The sequence below is a fragment of the Halichoerus grypus genome, chromosome 2 (genome assembly GCF_964656455.1).
Source record: "Halichoerus grypus chromosome 2, mHalGry1.hap1.1, whole genome shotgun sequence".
NCBI lineage: Eukaryota > Metazoa > Chordata > Mammalia > Carnivora > Phocidae > Halichoerus > Halichoerus grypus.
In genome coordinates this window covers 153,498,156-153,513,973 of record NC_135713.1, presented here as the reverse complement: position 1 = coordinate 153,513,973, position 15,818 = coordinate 153,498,156, and the positions used below count along the sequence as shown (strand labels likewise).

General features: G+C 44.8%; 1 protein-coding gene across 2 annotated transcripts in view; it reads left to right on the top strand.

Moving 5' to 3' along the window:
* The window catches only part of STX8 (syntaxin 8), a 244,844-nt gene that overhangs the window by 166,176 nt on the left and 62,850 nt on the right, over positions 1-15,818 (top strand). Inside the window, exon 8 of one of the 2 annotated variants that reach the window (XM_036085744.2) lies at positions 5,720-5,751. The exons of the other annotated variant lie outside the window; for it this stretch is intronic. Within the exon in view, the coding sequence (XP_035941637.1) occupies positions 5,720-5,751 (32 nt within the window). The remainder of the gene's footprint in view (positions 1-5,719; positions 5,752-15,818) is intronic. 2 annotated transcript variants of the gene reach the window in all.

The window sequence follows — 15,818 nt, the reverse complement described above, 5'->3', positions numbered from 1 at the left end:
TCTGTGTGTCCCAGCCAGCCACTTTCTCTCCTCGCTGCGTCATGGAGCATGGAACCATCTGGAAGTGTGCTACCGAATAGAAGACAGGAATAGTCAAGAAGTACATTTTTAAAAATGTTATTGTATCATATCTTTATGATATACTGTACAGCTTACTTTGTAAAAATATCTTTTGTATACATTTTCTTGCCATATCCATGACTCATTTTAAAGTGTGTTGAAGCTAGTGAATTAGTACCTGAGTGATCCCGCATGACTGTGTTTTTGCCAAATTGAAGACTGAAGCCACTTTCTCCCAACTCATTTTTATCTCCTCATAAAAGGTGTTTGGGGTTTTATTCTTTGGTCATCTTAGCAGTATGCCAACCATTTTGGTATCAGTCAGACTTTATGGAGAAGGGCCTGTCATGCGTCTGGCTACTTAGTTTGGAAAGTGGTGGATATCCTCTTTCACGTAGGAATTCGCATGAGGGTTTGCTTTGCCATCTTCTAGAGTCGTCTGACTTTATCTAAATAATAAAGTTAGATTGTACTTTTGCAATCATAACCATAGATGAGGCTTCGTGCCCTTAGCTCTTTCTGGTAATGAAGATGGGTAGCTGCTTACAAAAACTCTTTTAATCCCTCAGGGAGGCTCTACCAGTCACTGGCCAATCCGTAAAAAGGGTAACCGTACTAGGTATTTCACCCAGAGGAGACGTAATACAGAGAACTAGTTGCAACACTGTCGGAAGGACTGAGAGAATAAAAAAAAGAGGGTGAGTAATCCAGACATGAGTACCTGTGTGAGGCAGCTACCACTCGTAGACATGGGAGAAGGAAGGTGTGGAAGCGTGTTCTAGAGCACAGGTGCATAGTCACTGCTGCCCTCCCAGGACTGCTGCCTGGCCAGTGCTGGAACAGCAGGACCATGGTTAGATGACACCAGACCAGAGGAGAGCTGCCTTGCTGGCTCTGGGACCACGAGAGAGGCCACCGTGGCTGCAGCTGGGATCACTGAGGGAATTTAGAAACTTGCAGAGACACTGCTAGAAGCAGATGGGGAAAGAGAGGAAGAAGAGCAGCTTCCATCCTTCTTGCTTTCTGAACTCTTTCTCGTACCTAATATTGGCAGAATGTAATAGGAAGCTAGCTGGCAAGGGAACCTGGGAAAGGTGGTTTGCAAATTCCAGCATGACAGAACAGAGCAAAGAAGGGCAGGTATAGTGCTAAGAGACAACAGGTAATTCCTGGCCCATAAGCTCTTTACATGGGGACCATTGAGATGTTCTATACATCTATCTCACTGAAATCGTCTCAGGTGTTTTCCCAGCTTTTCATGTTTCTTTCAGAATTGGGAAGTTCCTCATGGACCTATTGAACTGGAAAAAGGTTTATATGTATTCTAGAAAACTGGTTACAGCTGTTCATCCCTAGCCATATGAATCTCAGACTTTCAGACAATGTATACATTGTCATTAACAGAAAAAATAGTGTTGCTGTCACATTGAGCTGCTGGAAGAAATGATACCGTTTCCGCTGCTTGGCAAGTGGACCTACCGTATTAAATAATAATAGATATGAACAAACGTACAACAGTTGGACTTAATGTCTTATAATTAGATTGGCTTATATCCTTCAGTTATTTCCTTTGTATCTCTTTGTGAAAGAAAGAACTGTGAGAAGTTATCTGTGAAAAAAGTGACAAACAGAAAGGACCATGGGCCACCCCCTGTAGTTTTAGAGATTGGAAAGTAAAGTTGAAGAAACTTTCCAGAAGTTAGAACCAAAGACAAGGGAGGATATAAAAATTAAAGGATCAGTCCAAGATCCGAACAGTAGGAATGTCACAATGAGAAAATAGGGGCAAGGAAATTTTCAAAGGAAAGAATGCAAGAAATTTCCCTAGAACAGAGGGACAGGAGTGACCATCTTGAAGGAATCTACTAGATACCCAGCTTAATAAATGAAAAAAAAGACCCATGTCAAGGCACAGCATAATGAAATTTCAAAACATATGGATAAAGAGGAATTCCTTTAAGTTTCCCAGAGTAAGTAGAAGGGGGCACAAGAGGGTAGGGGGAGAGAATGTTCAAAGGATCTGAAATCAGAATGGCATCCAATATCTCATGAAAAACAGTGGATGGCAGTGAAGTATTGCAGGAAGCTCCTGGCAGATGTACTTTCCTTAAATGAGAAAGTAACTCTAGAAAGGGGATCTCTGATGCCAGGAATAAAGGAGAGAAGTAAAAGAGCATTCCCTGGATGATAGCAGTGGGAAGACCTGGGATATCAACTTTGCAACAGACCCAAGAGAATCACCATTTCAGAATAGATTTAGAGGTCAGGGGGAAAATAGAATGCTATGTTTTCCTAGATGAAAAAATACACTGAGAGGCTGTTGGAGAGTGTGAGATTTGGTAGCTGGGAATCTAAGCAATTGAAAAAGAAAGGCAGTTATTAACTCCAGGAAAACAAAAGGTAATACCAAAAAAAGGAAACATAGTTATAATGCATTACTTATGAGTGAATGTGTACATAGCCATAATAATTTAGACATTAGTTGTTAAAATAACCTAAATGTATGATCTAAGTGTACGGTAGATGGGAAAGAGAAGAGGTGGAGTTTAAAAGAACTAAATCCTCCTACAATGAAAGAGGAAATGACTAGGTAATATCTAAAATTGATGGAATTTAGAGATTATGGTCTAAGCACATGATTTTAAATTATGGACTAAAAAAAAATTGTGGGGACTAATGATGGAGTAGTCAGAAGGGGGAGACAGATATTGCCTTTTTTTTAAAGTAAGCCTTTTTTAGAATTATTTGAATTTTTTAGTTTGTGGCATAAATAATTTTGATACAGTCATTTTTCTTTAATGTTGAGGTCTTTAGGTCTGTAGGTTCTATTGTCTTAAAGGATAAGCTTCTAAATGGCAAACAAATCTATTAATTAAAAATATAGAGTTTATTAAGTAAAAAAGAATTCAAGTAACTTTTGAATAGAGTTCTTTGTATACCCTTAGTTGAATAGTCCCAAAATGATGAACTGCAGAAATCTCAGGCTCTACTAAGTAGGTTTGTTGTTGGGAATGGTATTAATAGAGTAATTCTGGTTGTTTTGTTTTGTTTTGTTTTTTAATTAACATATAATGTATTATTTGTTTCAGGGGTACAGGTCTGTGATTCATCAGTCTTACACAATTCACAGTGCTCACCATAGCACATACCTTCCCCAATGTCCATCACCCAGCCACCCCATCCCTCCCACCCCCCTCCACTCCAGCAACCCCCAGTTTGTTTCCTGAGATTAAGAGTCTCTTATGGTTTGTCTCCCTCTCTGGTTTCATCGTGTTTCATTTTTCCCTCCCTTCCCCTATTGTCCTCTGTCTTGTTTCTCAAATTCCTCATATCAGTGAGATCATATGATAATTGTCTTTCTCTGATTGACTTATTTCGCTTAGCACAATACCCTCTAATTCCATCTACGTTGTTGCAAATGGCAATATTTGGGGGGTTTTGATGGCTGCATAATATTCCATTGTATATATAGACCACATCTTCTTTATCCATTCATCTGTTGATGGACATCTTGGCTCTTTCCATAGTTTGGCTATTGTGGACATTGCTGCTATAAACATTGGGGTGTACATACCCCTTCGGATCACTACATTTGTATCTTTGAGATAAATACCCAGTAGTGCAATTGCTGGGTCTTAGGGTAGCTCTATTTTCAACTTTTTGAGGAACCTCCATACTGTTTTCCAGAGTGGGTGCACCAGCTTGCATTCCCAAGTAGAGTAATTCTGAATCTACTTTGTGTGTTAGTAGGAGAGAGTAAGTGAGTAAGTATAGCAATGCACTTAAAAACTGGGGAGATACAAATAGCAAATGGGAAAAGTAAGAACGAACTCTTTGGTATTAGATTTGAATTCTAAGTATCATTGTGGACTCATGATTAAAGAGTAATAAATCTCTGCTTTTAACCAGTGAAAGAGCCTAGAAGCCATGATATTCCAGTAGCAGTGAGCGCAATTAGCACCCAGATCTTGGTTTCTAAATACTGTTTACCATGAAAAGGAACCAAGGCTCCTTGCAGAAACAGCTAATTCTAGGTCTAAGGCAGAGAAATATAAGTCAAGCCTAGAATATCTTGTGTCAGAAGTCAAGGAAATGCACAAACAATGATGAAGGCAAATCAAAAGAATATAGGAGCTGCCTTAAAGGGACACCCAGTGGTCAGATTTGGGGCAATTGAAGCAATCAAAATAATGATGGTAATAAACACTGGGTTTAAAAAATGCATTCATGAGTCCACATCAATAATCATCAATAATCAAAAAAGGCAGAAGTGATGCTGGGGAGAGGGTCTTCTTGCCACCTAATAAATGTAGAAAAAGAATAAAATTATAAAATCACCATTTTGCAACTGCTAGTACAATTGTTTCAGAATCATCAATGGATGCTGAACTATTACGTAAAAAGGTTATGGAAAGCGGGATATTCACAATCTCAAATTATGACCCCACAGTTTATTTATTAATTATAAAGGAGGAAAGATACTTGAATGAAGTGAGCACCTAGCATCACCAGCATTGGAGACAACTTAGCATTACATGGCTCCAAGTGTGACGCAGTGGGAAGTAAATACTCCATCGCATTTATGTCATATTATTAACTCAGATCTGATCAAGAGAAATAATGAGAAGAGTGCAGATTGGTGGACGATCTATGTGAAAACATCTTAGACCCTTTGAAAGTGTCATTGTCATGGAAGAAAGAGAAAGATGGAATAACTGTTGTAGATTAAAGGGGACAGAAGATGCACCTTGTGGTTTCTATTGGGTTCTGGATCAAAAACACAGCTGAAAGAACATTATTGGGACCTTGAGGGGCATTTGAATATGGACCGTGTATTAGATAAAGTTACTGTGTCAATGTTAAAATTTTGGGTTATAACAGTAATTTTGTGCTCTCTTGGAGAATGTCCTTGTTCTTAAAAGATGCATGCTAAAGCTTTTGGGAATGAAGTGTCATGTGTTTGCTGCTTGCTTTCCAAAACCTCAGCAAAACACACACACACATATAATACAAATACAGAGAGAATAGATACACTAATTATTATTTACTTATTAGATAATTAAATGTGACCAATTGTTCACCAGTGTTACTTGGTGTCTCGGTGAGGGGTATACAGGTGCTCTCTGTAGTATTTTTTTTTTTAAGATTTATTTATTTATTTGACAGACACAGCGAGAGAGGGAACACAAGCAGGAGGAGTGGGAGAGGGAGAAGCAGGCTTCCCGCTGAGCAGGGAGCCGGATGCGGGGCTCGATCCCGCGACCCTGGGATCATGACCTGAGCCGAAGGCAGACGTTTAATGACTGAGCCACCCAGGCGCCCCTGTAGTATTTTTTTTCTACTTTTTGTAGGTTCTAAATCTTTCAAAATTAAAACATTGGGGAGGGGAAAGAAAATGTAAACAGGGAAGTTTCCCATGGATTGCTGTCTTAGTTCACATTTTAATATGTTTTCTAAGGAGGGAATGAATAGCTAGTGAAGTTTCTAGGTGTATCGCTAATATACCCTTTCAAATCTGGTTTAAACCATAGGAAGACCTTTAAAGATGAATGCACTTTAGTGTGAGCAAGGTGGTACATTAGGCAAACCTGGTGTATGCTACGCATACAGGATCATAAGGCTCCAGCTACTCAGGAAAGCAACACCTCTCTCATTACAGGCTTTTCTCTGAAGACCCTGGCCAGCAAGAAGGTAAGATGGGGAACCGAAGCATAACCTGCCCACATACTAAGCTTATGTGCTCCCTCAGGTGGAATGCTTTGTGGACTTAACTCATCACAGTTTAGATTTCCATCCTGAAAGTCATCCCACTGTGGTGAAATTGTTTGGGTGTTTATCTTCTTGCTAGACCTTGAACTTCTTGAGGTCTTCTGACTGGATCTGTCACTCTGATTCCTAGCAATAGGCGAGATGATTGGCTCTGAATTGGATTTATTTGAAAGGCAACTGAAGTCATGTGGGTGAGGATTTTCTGTGTCTTCAAACTATTTTTAAGGACTTGTCAGCCTGGAAAGGTGAGATTTGGTAGGCATAGAACATTTATTAGATTGTAAATGGTACAGATAGGGTACACTTGGATTTGGTCTAATACTCAAGTATCTAGGACCATCAAAAAGAAAGTTTGGTAGCTTGCGGCCACATAGTCTCCAGCCACCATCAATCATATTGCAAAAACTTGCACACATACCCTACAGTGGTATACTATTCAACCAGAAAAGGAATGAGTACATGAAAAGGAATGGGTACATGCTACAATATGGATGAACTTTGAAACATTCTATTAAAGTGAAAGAAGCCAGAATCAAAAGACCACATCTTGTGTGATTCCATTTACATGAAATGTCTAGAATAGGCAAATCCATAGAGACAGAGGGCAGATCAGTGGTTGCCAGGAGTTAGGGGTTGGGAAGAATGGGGAGACGTTCCTTAGTGGGTATGAGTTTTCCTTTTGGGATGTCAAAGAAGCTCTGCAATAAGGTAGTAGCATTGGTTGTACAACATTGTGGATGTAATTAATGACAATGGACTTGCACGTTAAAATGGTAAATTTTACGTTACCTGTATTTAAAGGCAATTTTTAAAAAACCATTAAAGATAAGGACTTAATTGTTATAAAGACTAATTTCTCTAGGGTCCTGTGGTTTCAAGCACCATAAGCAACTTGGGAAGGCTGGGGGTTCCTGGTTTAAAAGTCCTAAACAGTTCCATACAGAATGACAGTAGGTTCTCCAAGTAAACTAAGTTAAGTTGGGGGCACATCTAGCTTTTGACATCTAGCTAACGAGGAGAGGCATTTCTTTCTGAGTATGTCCCTCCTTGTCACTGTCATAAAAGTGGCAAGGATAGAACACTGGATCTGACTCAGTGTGGCTCTTGTCTGGTGACTGACTACTGCCAGTCAGCAAGTTAGAAGCTCCAGGGAGACTGTTGGCTTCCTGGCCTCCCGGTTTCTGAGTTTGTTTGCTTTTCCCTAAAATACTTGATTTGGGTGCATGTGAAATCAGCCCTTAGATTTGCATAGGCTGGAAGGCCCCCCATCGAGTGTTTGATAAAGTTTTCGAGTTTTGTAAAGAACAGTGACCAGATGTGGCCAGTGCTCGTGGTTTGTGGCCATCGTGTTGCTGAACTTTTTCTTCCCATGGTACCTCTCAGAAGTTCTTAACTTTCCATGACACGCCAGAGCCTTGAGGGTTGGGGTTAAGTGGAATGGCCCCGCAGACCACGGAGAGATCTGTGTTCCCGTGGTAACACATGGCTGGTCGAGGGCGAGATGGGGAGGGCCGGGGAGGACAGGGAAAGGAAGGAAATGTGGGAGATGAGCCAGGAGGAGAGGGAAGAGGGCTACTGAGGGCAAAGGAGAGAAACCCCCCGATAATGAGTGCCTCCCATGGTCCCCTAAGGAATCCCCTTCCTGTATTGTGATTCCTTTTCTTGGTCTTCATAGCGAAGCAACCAACAGTGACTTGTTTCTAGATTTCCTGAATCAATGAGAAATGAAAAATAGGGATGTTTGGGTTAGGGCTTTGCAGACGGCCAGATCTGTAGCCAAAGGCTAGGAAGGACCCATACCTTGAAATATGTCTTCTCCTCACTTCCATGAAATTCTGTATTTCTCTGTGTGGTCGTTTAGAGTCAGGTAGGCCAGGGCTCACAAATTCAAATGCCAGTCAGGTAAAGAACATGAGAGCCGCAGACCAGGTAGTCAGCATGTGGGGGAGGCGAGTACGTCACGTGCCCATCCAGACAAGATGGCTGCGCCTCAGGCACCAGGAGTCTCTGCCATCTGGAATTGGGGGCCCCGGGCTGCCAGATCAGCTGCCGCCTCTCCTCTCCTTTCTCTTTGGAGGAGTAGAGAAACCCGATTTTATGTCAAATTTGCCAATCTTTAAAATTCTGCCCAAGTGAAAACATCACTGCCAACTGGACCTGGCTGTCTGGCTGCCAAGTTATGACCAGTGATTGAAGTCAACAGATTACTAATACAGACGCAAAGGCTGAATATGGGGGGGCGGGGGTAGTGGAGAGGCCGAAGAGTTTACCTTTCAGAGTAGCATAATTTGATTTAAAAAATATATATCACCAGGAAATCATCCATATTAAGGAAATTGGAGTTTGATGAGAAATCATTTTATACCGTGGTGGGAGGTGGGGTGGATGAGGTATGACACTGTGGGTCTTGGTAGGCAGGGGCAGTGGCATGGGGTGTCTGGGTGCTGGGAAGGGCAGAACCAGGCGGTGGGAACAGAGCACAAAAAGAAATAAATCAGTTGGGCATCAAAGACAGAGGGCCGGACTTCCCCATTTACCTGGAGCCTCCCGGTCATGGGCAGGCCCAGCTCTCCCTTCCCCAAATGAAATGGGAAATGCCCCCTTTGCTTATGGAACCTCCAGATAAACGCAAGGAAGAGCCCTACACCTCTGTAGCAGAAACCCCGGCACGTGAACAAGGTAGATTAACTTTGCCTTAAGCTCTTTTATGTTTTGTAACTTAACTCACCGTACTATTAATCAGTTCTTGTGCTTGGGCCTCATTGTTCGTGACTTGCGTATTTTCATCTGCTCTAAAAAAAAAAAAGAAAGAAAGAAAAAAATTTTAAGAAGTTAAGGGAACACAGGTGAACTTTATTTTTTAATTAGTAGGATTGATTAACCTGGTATTTTTCAAAAAAAAAAAACACCTAAACCAAGATGAAACAGGAGTGGAAGCATCATCCGCGGGGCAGGAGTGGGCATAGCAAGGAGCTAGAAGCCGAAGAGAGCCGTGGGCTGGCAGATGGGGAGGGCCTGGCGGAGGGAGGGCTGCTGGCCCATTGAGTCGGAACTAGAACATTCTGGGAGAAAGCTGCAAGCCAGGTTTGGCCAGCGTGCATGCCTGTCTGTTCCCAGTCGGGAGCTGCACTTCGCCTTCCCCAGCCCCTGGCCCACCATCCATCACCACCACGCCTGCCTCCCCTGCTCTGAAGGCAGAATTTATAGTCAAGTTCGGAAAAAAATGGAAAGCGGGAGGTGGGGTGCATGGGAACCGGTTGTGAAATGATAAATCAAGGCCTCTTTAAGGTCTAGGATTATTTTGGCATCTTTCACTTTGGGGTTCTTTATTAGAGAGGCTTTGAGAAGCAAGGGTAGGGCTTAAAATGTGAGTTTATTTTTTTATTTTTATTTTTTAAGAGAAAAACAGTTAAAATGATCAGTTTGCCGGTTTAAATAGATGTTGGCTTCGTTGTGGCTATTTTGCTCGTAGGTGTAGAGGGAACGGCTGAACTTCACCCCCTTCCTCTGATTTTACTATCTCTGGGTAAACTGAGCCCCATCCATCACGCCAAGGGCTCAGTAAAAACTTGGAGTGGTTGGGAGTATGCAGGGCAGCAGTTTGGTTTGGTTTCTAAGGCTAACCTGGGGAAGAATGAGATCTCCACTATTTGGAGCAGAAAGGCCTCTGGTTCGGTGGTACAGATGTCATCTGCTCTTCGTTCTCAGAAAGCAAGGCCATCTCTTGGTCCCAGTTGTCCTCACCACTCAGTGGCTCCCTGTGTGTGCGCCCCTGGTCTGCACATTTGTCTTGTAGGATGGCCGGTCATTTCCTGACACTTAACTGGGTCTCAGACCAAATTCCTCACTTACAACTGCCCCCCTCCCACCACCACCCAGACACACATCCCACACCCACAACCTTTAGACACTTGAAGCCAAAACAGTGTACCCCTCTCAGGTACTTGTGTGTGGCATGACCTTCCCAGTCCTTCCTTTCCCTCTTCCCCCCCCCCCCCCACCTCCCCGTCTGTGCCTCATGCCTCTGCTCCGCAGGCCAGGGTGGTTCTCGCACACCCAGCACCCACACCCAGCCTCTCCCTCTGCGTTCCTGTTTCCACCACTCAAGCAGGCTGGCTGCTGCTACTGTCCCTTCCCGAGAGGCTCCCCAGTGTCCCCGTTTCTGGTCCCACTTTTCTCCCGTGCATCTCCCATAAGGCCACCCACTTGATTACTCCGAAACCCCACTGTCCTTTGTCAAGGTGCTGGCCGTAGACCTGCCAGATCTAGCCCGCCCCTAGAACACAGCCCACAGCCCACAGCCCTTGGCTCTGGATCTAAGGCCCTGTGCAGCCCCTCTACCCTTTCTCCCGTCTGCCACCTTCTTCCTTTCCCCCTGTGGGAACCCTGCCCTCCTGCCAAACAGGTGGTCTCCAGCCCCCTCGTCTGCTTCTGCTGCCCAGCACTTGCTCACACTGGTGGCCTTCCCTTGGTGGCCGTTCCGTTCCAGTCTTCCTCAACTCCACTTAATCGTTGGGTCTTATTGTGACCAACACTCCATTTTCCCTCTTTGCAAGCATGTATTTTTACTCTTTATTAACAATACACAAACAGGGGCGCCTGCGTGGCTCAGTTGGTGAAGCGTCTGCCTTCGGCTCAGGTCATGATCTCAGGGTCCTGGGATCGAGACCTGTATCGGGCTCCCTGCTCAGCGGGGAGACTGCTTCTCTCTCTGCCCCTCCCCGCTGCTTGTTTTCTCGCTCTCTCAAATAAATAAAATCTTAAAAAAACGATACACAAATTTAAGTATCTTTGGGAGAGGAGCCTTGCCTCCTCCTCTGTGGTCACCAGAAGGCAGCCAAGTCAGGCAGGTGCAGGAGCCAGCGAGCCTGGTAGGGAGAGTCCCTCCCTTGAAGGGCTCAGCCCCCGGGGGTGATTGCTGCCCCATAGCCATGTGGGTCCACCTTGATTTTTCCAGGAAGGCCACAAATCTTCATTTCCATGTGAAATGGCTTAATTTACATTTTTTCACATCATACTTTAAAGGTGGCCCCTCCCAGAGAAACATCATCCCTTGCAATTACAACTTAAAGACTACTACATGCAGGGCTCCCGGCTGGCTCTGGGGGTGAAGCATGCGACCCTTGATTTCAGGGTCGTGAGTTCCAGCCCCTCGTTGGGGGTAGAGATTACTTAAAAATAAAATATTAAAGAGCCAAGATGTCCATCAACAGATGAATGGATAAAGAAGATGTGGTATATATATACAATGGAATATTAGGCAGCCATCAAAACAAACCCGAAATCTTGCCATTTACAACGACGTGGATGCAACTGGAGGGTATTATGCTGAGCGAAAAGTCAATCAGAGAAAGACATATATCATATGACCTCACTGATATGAGGAATTCTTAATCTCAGGAAACAAACTGAAGGTTGCTGGAGTGGGGGGTAGGGTGGGAGGGATGGGGTGGCTGGGTGATGGACACTGGGGAGGGTATGTGCTATGGTGAGCGCTGTGAATTGTGCCAGACTGCTGAATCACAGATCTGTACCCCTGAAACAAATAATACATTATATGTTAAGAAAAAAAAAAGAAGTAGGAAGGGGGAGAATGAAGTGGGGGAAATCGAAGGGGGAGACGAACCATGAGAGACTATGGACTCTGAGAAACAAACTGAGGGTTCTAGAGGGGAGGGGGTGGGAGGATGGGTTAGCCTGGTGATAGGTATTAAAGAGGGCACGTTCTGCATGGAGCACTGGGTGTTATACACAAACAATGAATCATGGAACACTACATCAAAAACTAATGATGTAATGTATGGTGATTAACATAACATAATAAAATTTAAAAAATAAATAAAATATTAAAAAAGAAAAAGACTACGGTATGTGCACCGTGGCTATGAAATAGCAATTCATTCCGTGGGCAAATACCAAATAGGGTAAGAATTCTGCTTTTCCGAATGGGTTTGGGATCTCGAAAAGGAGGTGGTCTGGAAATTCAGGAATTGAATTTGGGATTCAGATGACAGGAGTAAAATAGGGCAGTGTTTTGTCCCTCTTTCCGTTTGCAGATGACTTCAGTAAGACAGCCTCCCCACCTTAAACCAGTAAAACCGGATGCCTTTACTATGTCCTTGTTGTTTTCATTTGTGAAAATGTTCCAGTGAAACAAACTTTTACGTGGAATTTTACCAGATTGACATTAAAGGGCAGGTCTCTTTGGTGGGGGGATGGGGGGCAGCACTGTTACATGCTGAGAGTGTCAGTATGTTGGGGAAGATCACAGCCCTTTCCCGGCAGATGAATGAAAGGTCATGGGAGGGAGGGAGGGAGGGAATGAAGCAGCTTCCCTCTTTGATAGGCTGAGAAAACAGGAGGCTCTGGCCTCCGCAGGTGTTCGGGGAATTCCTACGCAGGTGCAGATTCCAAATGAACTCTTCTTTATAGCATTTGGGCCTCTGTGACAGTCATCTTTCATTCATTCATCACACTTGTATTGAGTCCCCTCAGTGATGCTGAGCTGTCGGGAGGGTCCCCGGGGTGCGTGGGCCAACGTCCCGCCTGCAAGTTGCTTCAAATCTAGTGGGAGGGGAGGCGCCTGGGTGGCTCAGTCCCTTAAGCGGCTGCCTGAGGCTCAGGTCATGATCTCAGGGTCCTGAGATGGAGTCCTGCATCGGGCTCCCTGCTCAGCGGGGAGTCTGCTTCTCCCTCTGCCCCCTCACCCTACTTATGCTCTCTTGCTCGCTCGCTCTCTCTTCTAAATAAATAAAATCTTAAAAAAAATCTAGCAAGAAGGACACAGAAACATCACAAGCACAGTGATACAAGGAAGAATTGTGTTAGTGTTCCTTAGGTCCTAAATGACCGATCTAGAAAGTTAATAGTAATTAAGAGGAATATTTCTCCAGTGCTTTCAAAGCTACCTGATATCTCTGTGGGTCCTTCCCTCACCTCTGTGGGGAAGTTTGATTCCAGTCTTGTGCATCTTAAAAACCAGACCCATTCCAGGCTCTTGTGGAAAAGCCTTTTCTGAGCATAGACCAGCAGACTGAATACAAATCAGGAGTGAGGAAGTACGTTTCTACCGTATTTCATTAAGTTCCCATAAGCTTTCTTGGTTTGTTTTCGGGAGCACCTTGATTCGTTACTTAATCACGGATGGGTCCAGGGAAAAAGGGAAAACACTTCATTTGCTCATCTGCCTGGCCACGGTTGTACGCAGAGATGAAGTGTCGACACTAGGATTTCTGAGATGCCTCGGATCTTGGGGAGCCAAGCCTGAGTCTCTAGCTAGGGCCCTCATGGAGTCCTTGAATGCAGACATCTGGGCCCCACACAGTGAAACCGATTCAGGGAGTCTTGGGTTCTGTCATCGAATCAGCACCCTCGGATGTCCTGAATTAGGTGATGCTTGGAAAAGATTCTTTGAAAAGCCTTGGTCTAGAAGCCGGAGAGATATGATGGCAGACAGAATATAACAGCAAGAATAGAGCAGCTGTGTAAGGCCACTTGGTGGTCCACCCCACGTGCCACCGAAGTTTCCGGCCTCAGGACCTGGAAGGCATTTGAGTTAGTGCAGAAAAGATGGGTGGGATTTTGATGGCGTGAAATGAGGAGTGCAGAGCTCCTTTCCGGCCTCAGGACCTGGAAGGCATTTGAGTTAGTGCAGAAAAGATGGGTGGGATTTTGATGGCGTGAAATGAGGAGAGCACTTCAGCCAAGGGAATGGAATGAACGGAAGCACTGACGTTGGGGGGAGCAGTGTGTCTTCAGGGGATCCGAGCAAGTGGCTCCCCAGCTTAAAAACCCTTCAGTGGCACCCTGGGCCTCAGAATAAAGTCCAGACTCCATAGCATGGTTCCCGTAGCCTAGAAGGGTCTAGTCCCCCAACACTCCCCTGTACCCCCTAGGGACTCTGATCTAGCTGTCCTGACCTAGTTGGCATTACCCTTTATTTCCCTGGCTTTGCTCGCTTTTTAGTCCTTCAGGATTCAGTATAAAGGGCACATCCCCCAGAGTAGCTCATACATAGCACCCGGGAATCTCTGTAAAATGCAGATTCAAAGGCTCCTGGATGCCTGGATTTCCCACCCATGTAAATTCTGATTTAATTCCTCTGGAGGGTAGTACACTGGGATGTTGACGTGTTCCAGAGGACCCTAACGTTCAAGTTCAGATCCACTACACCAGGAAGTCTTCCTGAGTCCCCAGGTCTGGCTTACGATGGACGCCTACAAGATGCTCATCCTCGGTCATGGACTGACCGTTTGCCTGTGTCCCTCACTGGGCCCTTAGCCTCCCAAGAGCGGGGGCTGTCTCTTGTTCATTCATTCAGGAGGAGTTTCCAGGGCACCTTTTCCATGCTGTCCTCTGGGCAGAGTTCTAAAGACAAAACAGACCTGGTCCCTGGACTCAAACAATTCACAGCATAAAAGGAGAACCACCATTTAGCACAGTGCCTTGGCATGGTGGGCCCTTAGTAAGTATTGAATGAATGAAGAAGGGGCGAGGGGGAAGGACAATGGAAGGAAAGATGGGAGTGGGTAATGGTTGTCATCAAAGCACCTTGAGCACTCTAGGTACCCCATGCCCGGTCCCTGGATGGCCTGGAAGCTGGGAGGCAGCATCAACCAACCCTAGAGCATCAAATTAGCGGATTCAGCACTTGGAGAGAGGGACAAGCACAGGAGGAAACAGTGTTGTTCAGCATACGTATCAGAGTATCAGAATGCATGGGCTAGCACCTGGATGAGAGGAACATTCCAAAAGGTCTTGTGAGCGGGTTTGGCAAATGGGGAGTTCTCGTTGGTGCTAGGTATTACTTATCTCCAGTATGTAGAGCACCCCCCCCCATCATCTCAGTATTCAGAGTTCTGTCTTTTATGTTCTCTTTTATAGGAGCGTGTTAAGGTTCATTTAAACACCCATTTCCCCAGTAACATTTGAAGTTCTAGAACTGAATTCTCTCCAGCAGTGGGGGTTTTTAGGAACTCCAGCCCTCATATTCAGGGAGTGGTTATACGCTTGAATTATTACACTGCACTTGAAAAATTAAGAGTAAAGGGCTTGAAAACCCTATCGGTAAATAAAACAAGTAACAAAAAAGAGGGAGGGGCTCAGAAGAAGTGAAATTCCTGGTGGAAAGTGAACAGTCACACGGAAGGAGAAGCAGATGGGGTTGGGAAGAGGCAGGGGAAGGGAGGGGACCGTGAGCCATCCCTTGGGTTTTTGAGTGGCTGGCCTCCCGCCCCAGTGGCTGCAGAAATTAGACTGGCAGCACCCTTCTTTGAAATACTGATGAGCTCTTTTTCTCCCACACCTTAATCAGTGTTTTGTAGTCTGGGAAACAGCTTTTTTTCTCTTTAATTTTCGTACGCCCCAGCTTCTTTTTTCAATGGGAGTGTTATATTCTTACGCTTTTGTGATCATTTGAACTTGACCTGTCTGTGGTTCTCTTAGATATTCTAGATTCCTTCTTCTGGCTGATTTGAGCCTTGACTCCCTTCCCCCCATCCCCCCCGGTCTGTATTAGGTAATAATAATAGCTCTGATTGAATACTGGTGGAGAAAGAGGGTTTATTTATTTTTTTAAGATTTTATTTATTTATTTGAAGGAGAGAGTACATGCAGGGGAAGGAGCAGAGGCAGAGGGAGAAGCAGACTCCCTGCTGAGCAAGGAGCCCGATGTGGGACTTGATCCCGGGACCCTGGGATCATGACCGCAGCTGAAGGCAGAGGCTTAACTGACTAAGCCACCTCGAGAAAGAGGGTTTAAGGGGCGCCTGGGTGGCTCAGTCGTTAAGCGTCTGCCTTCGGCTCAGGTTATGGTCCCAGGGTCCTGGGATCGAGCCCCGCGTCGGGCTCCCTGCTCAGCGGGAAGCCTGCTTCTCCCTCTCCCACTCCCCCTGATTGTGTTCCCTCTCTTGCTGTGTCTCTATCAAATAAATAAATTAAATCTTTAAAAAAAAAAAAAAAAAGAAAGAGGGTTTAAAAAGAAATTGACC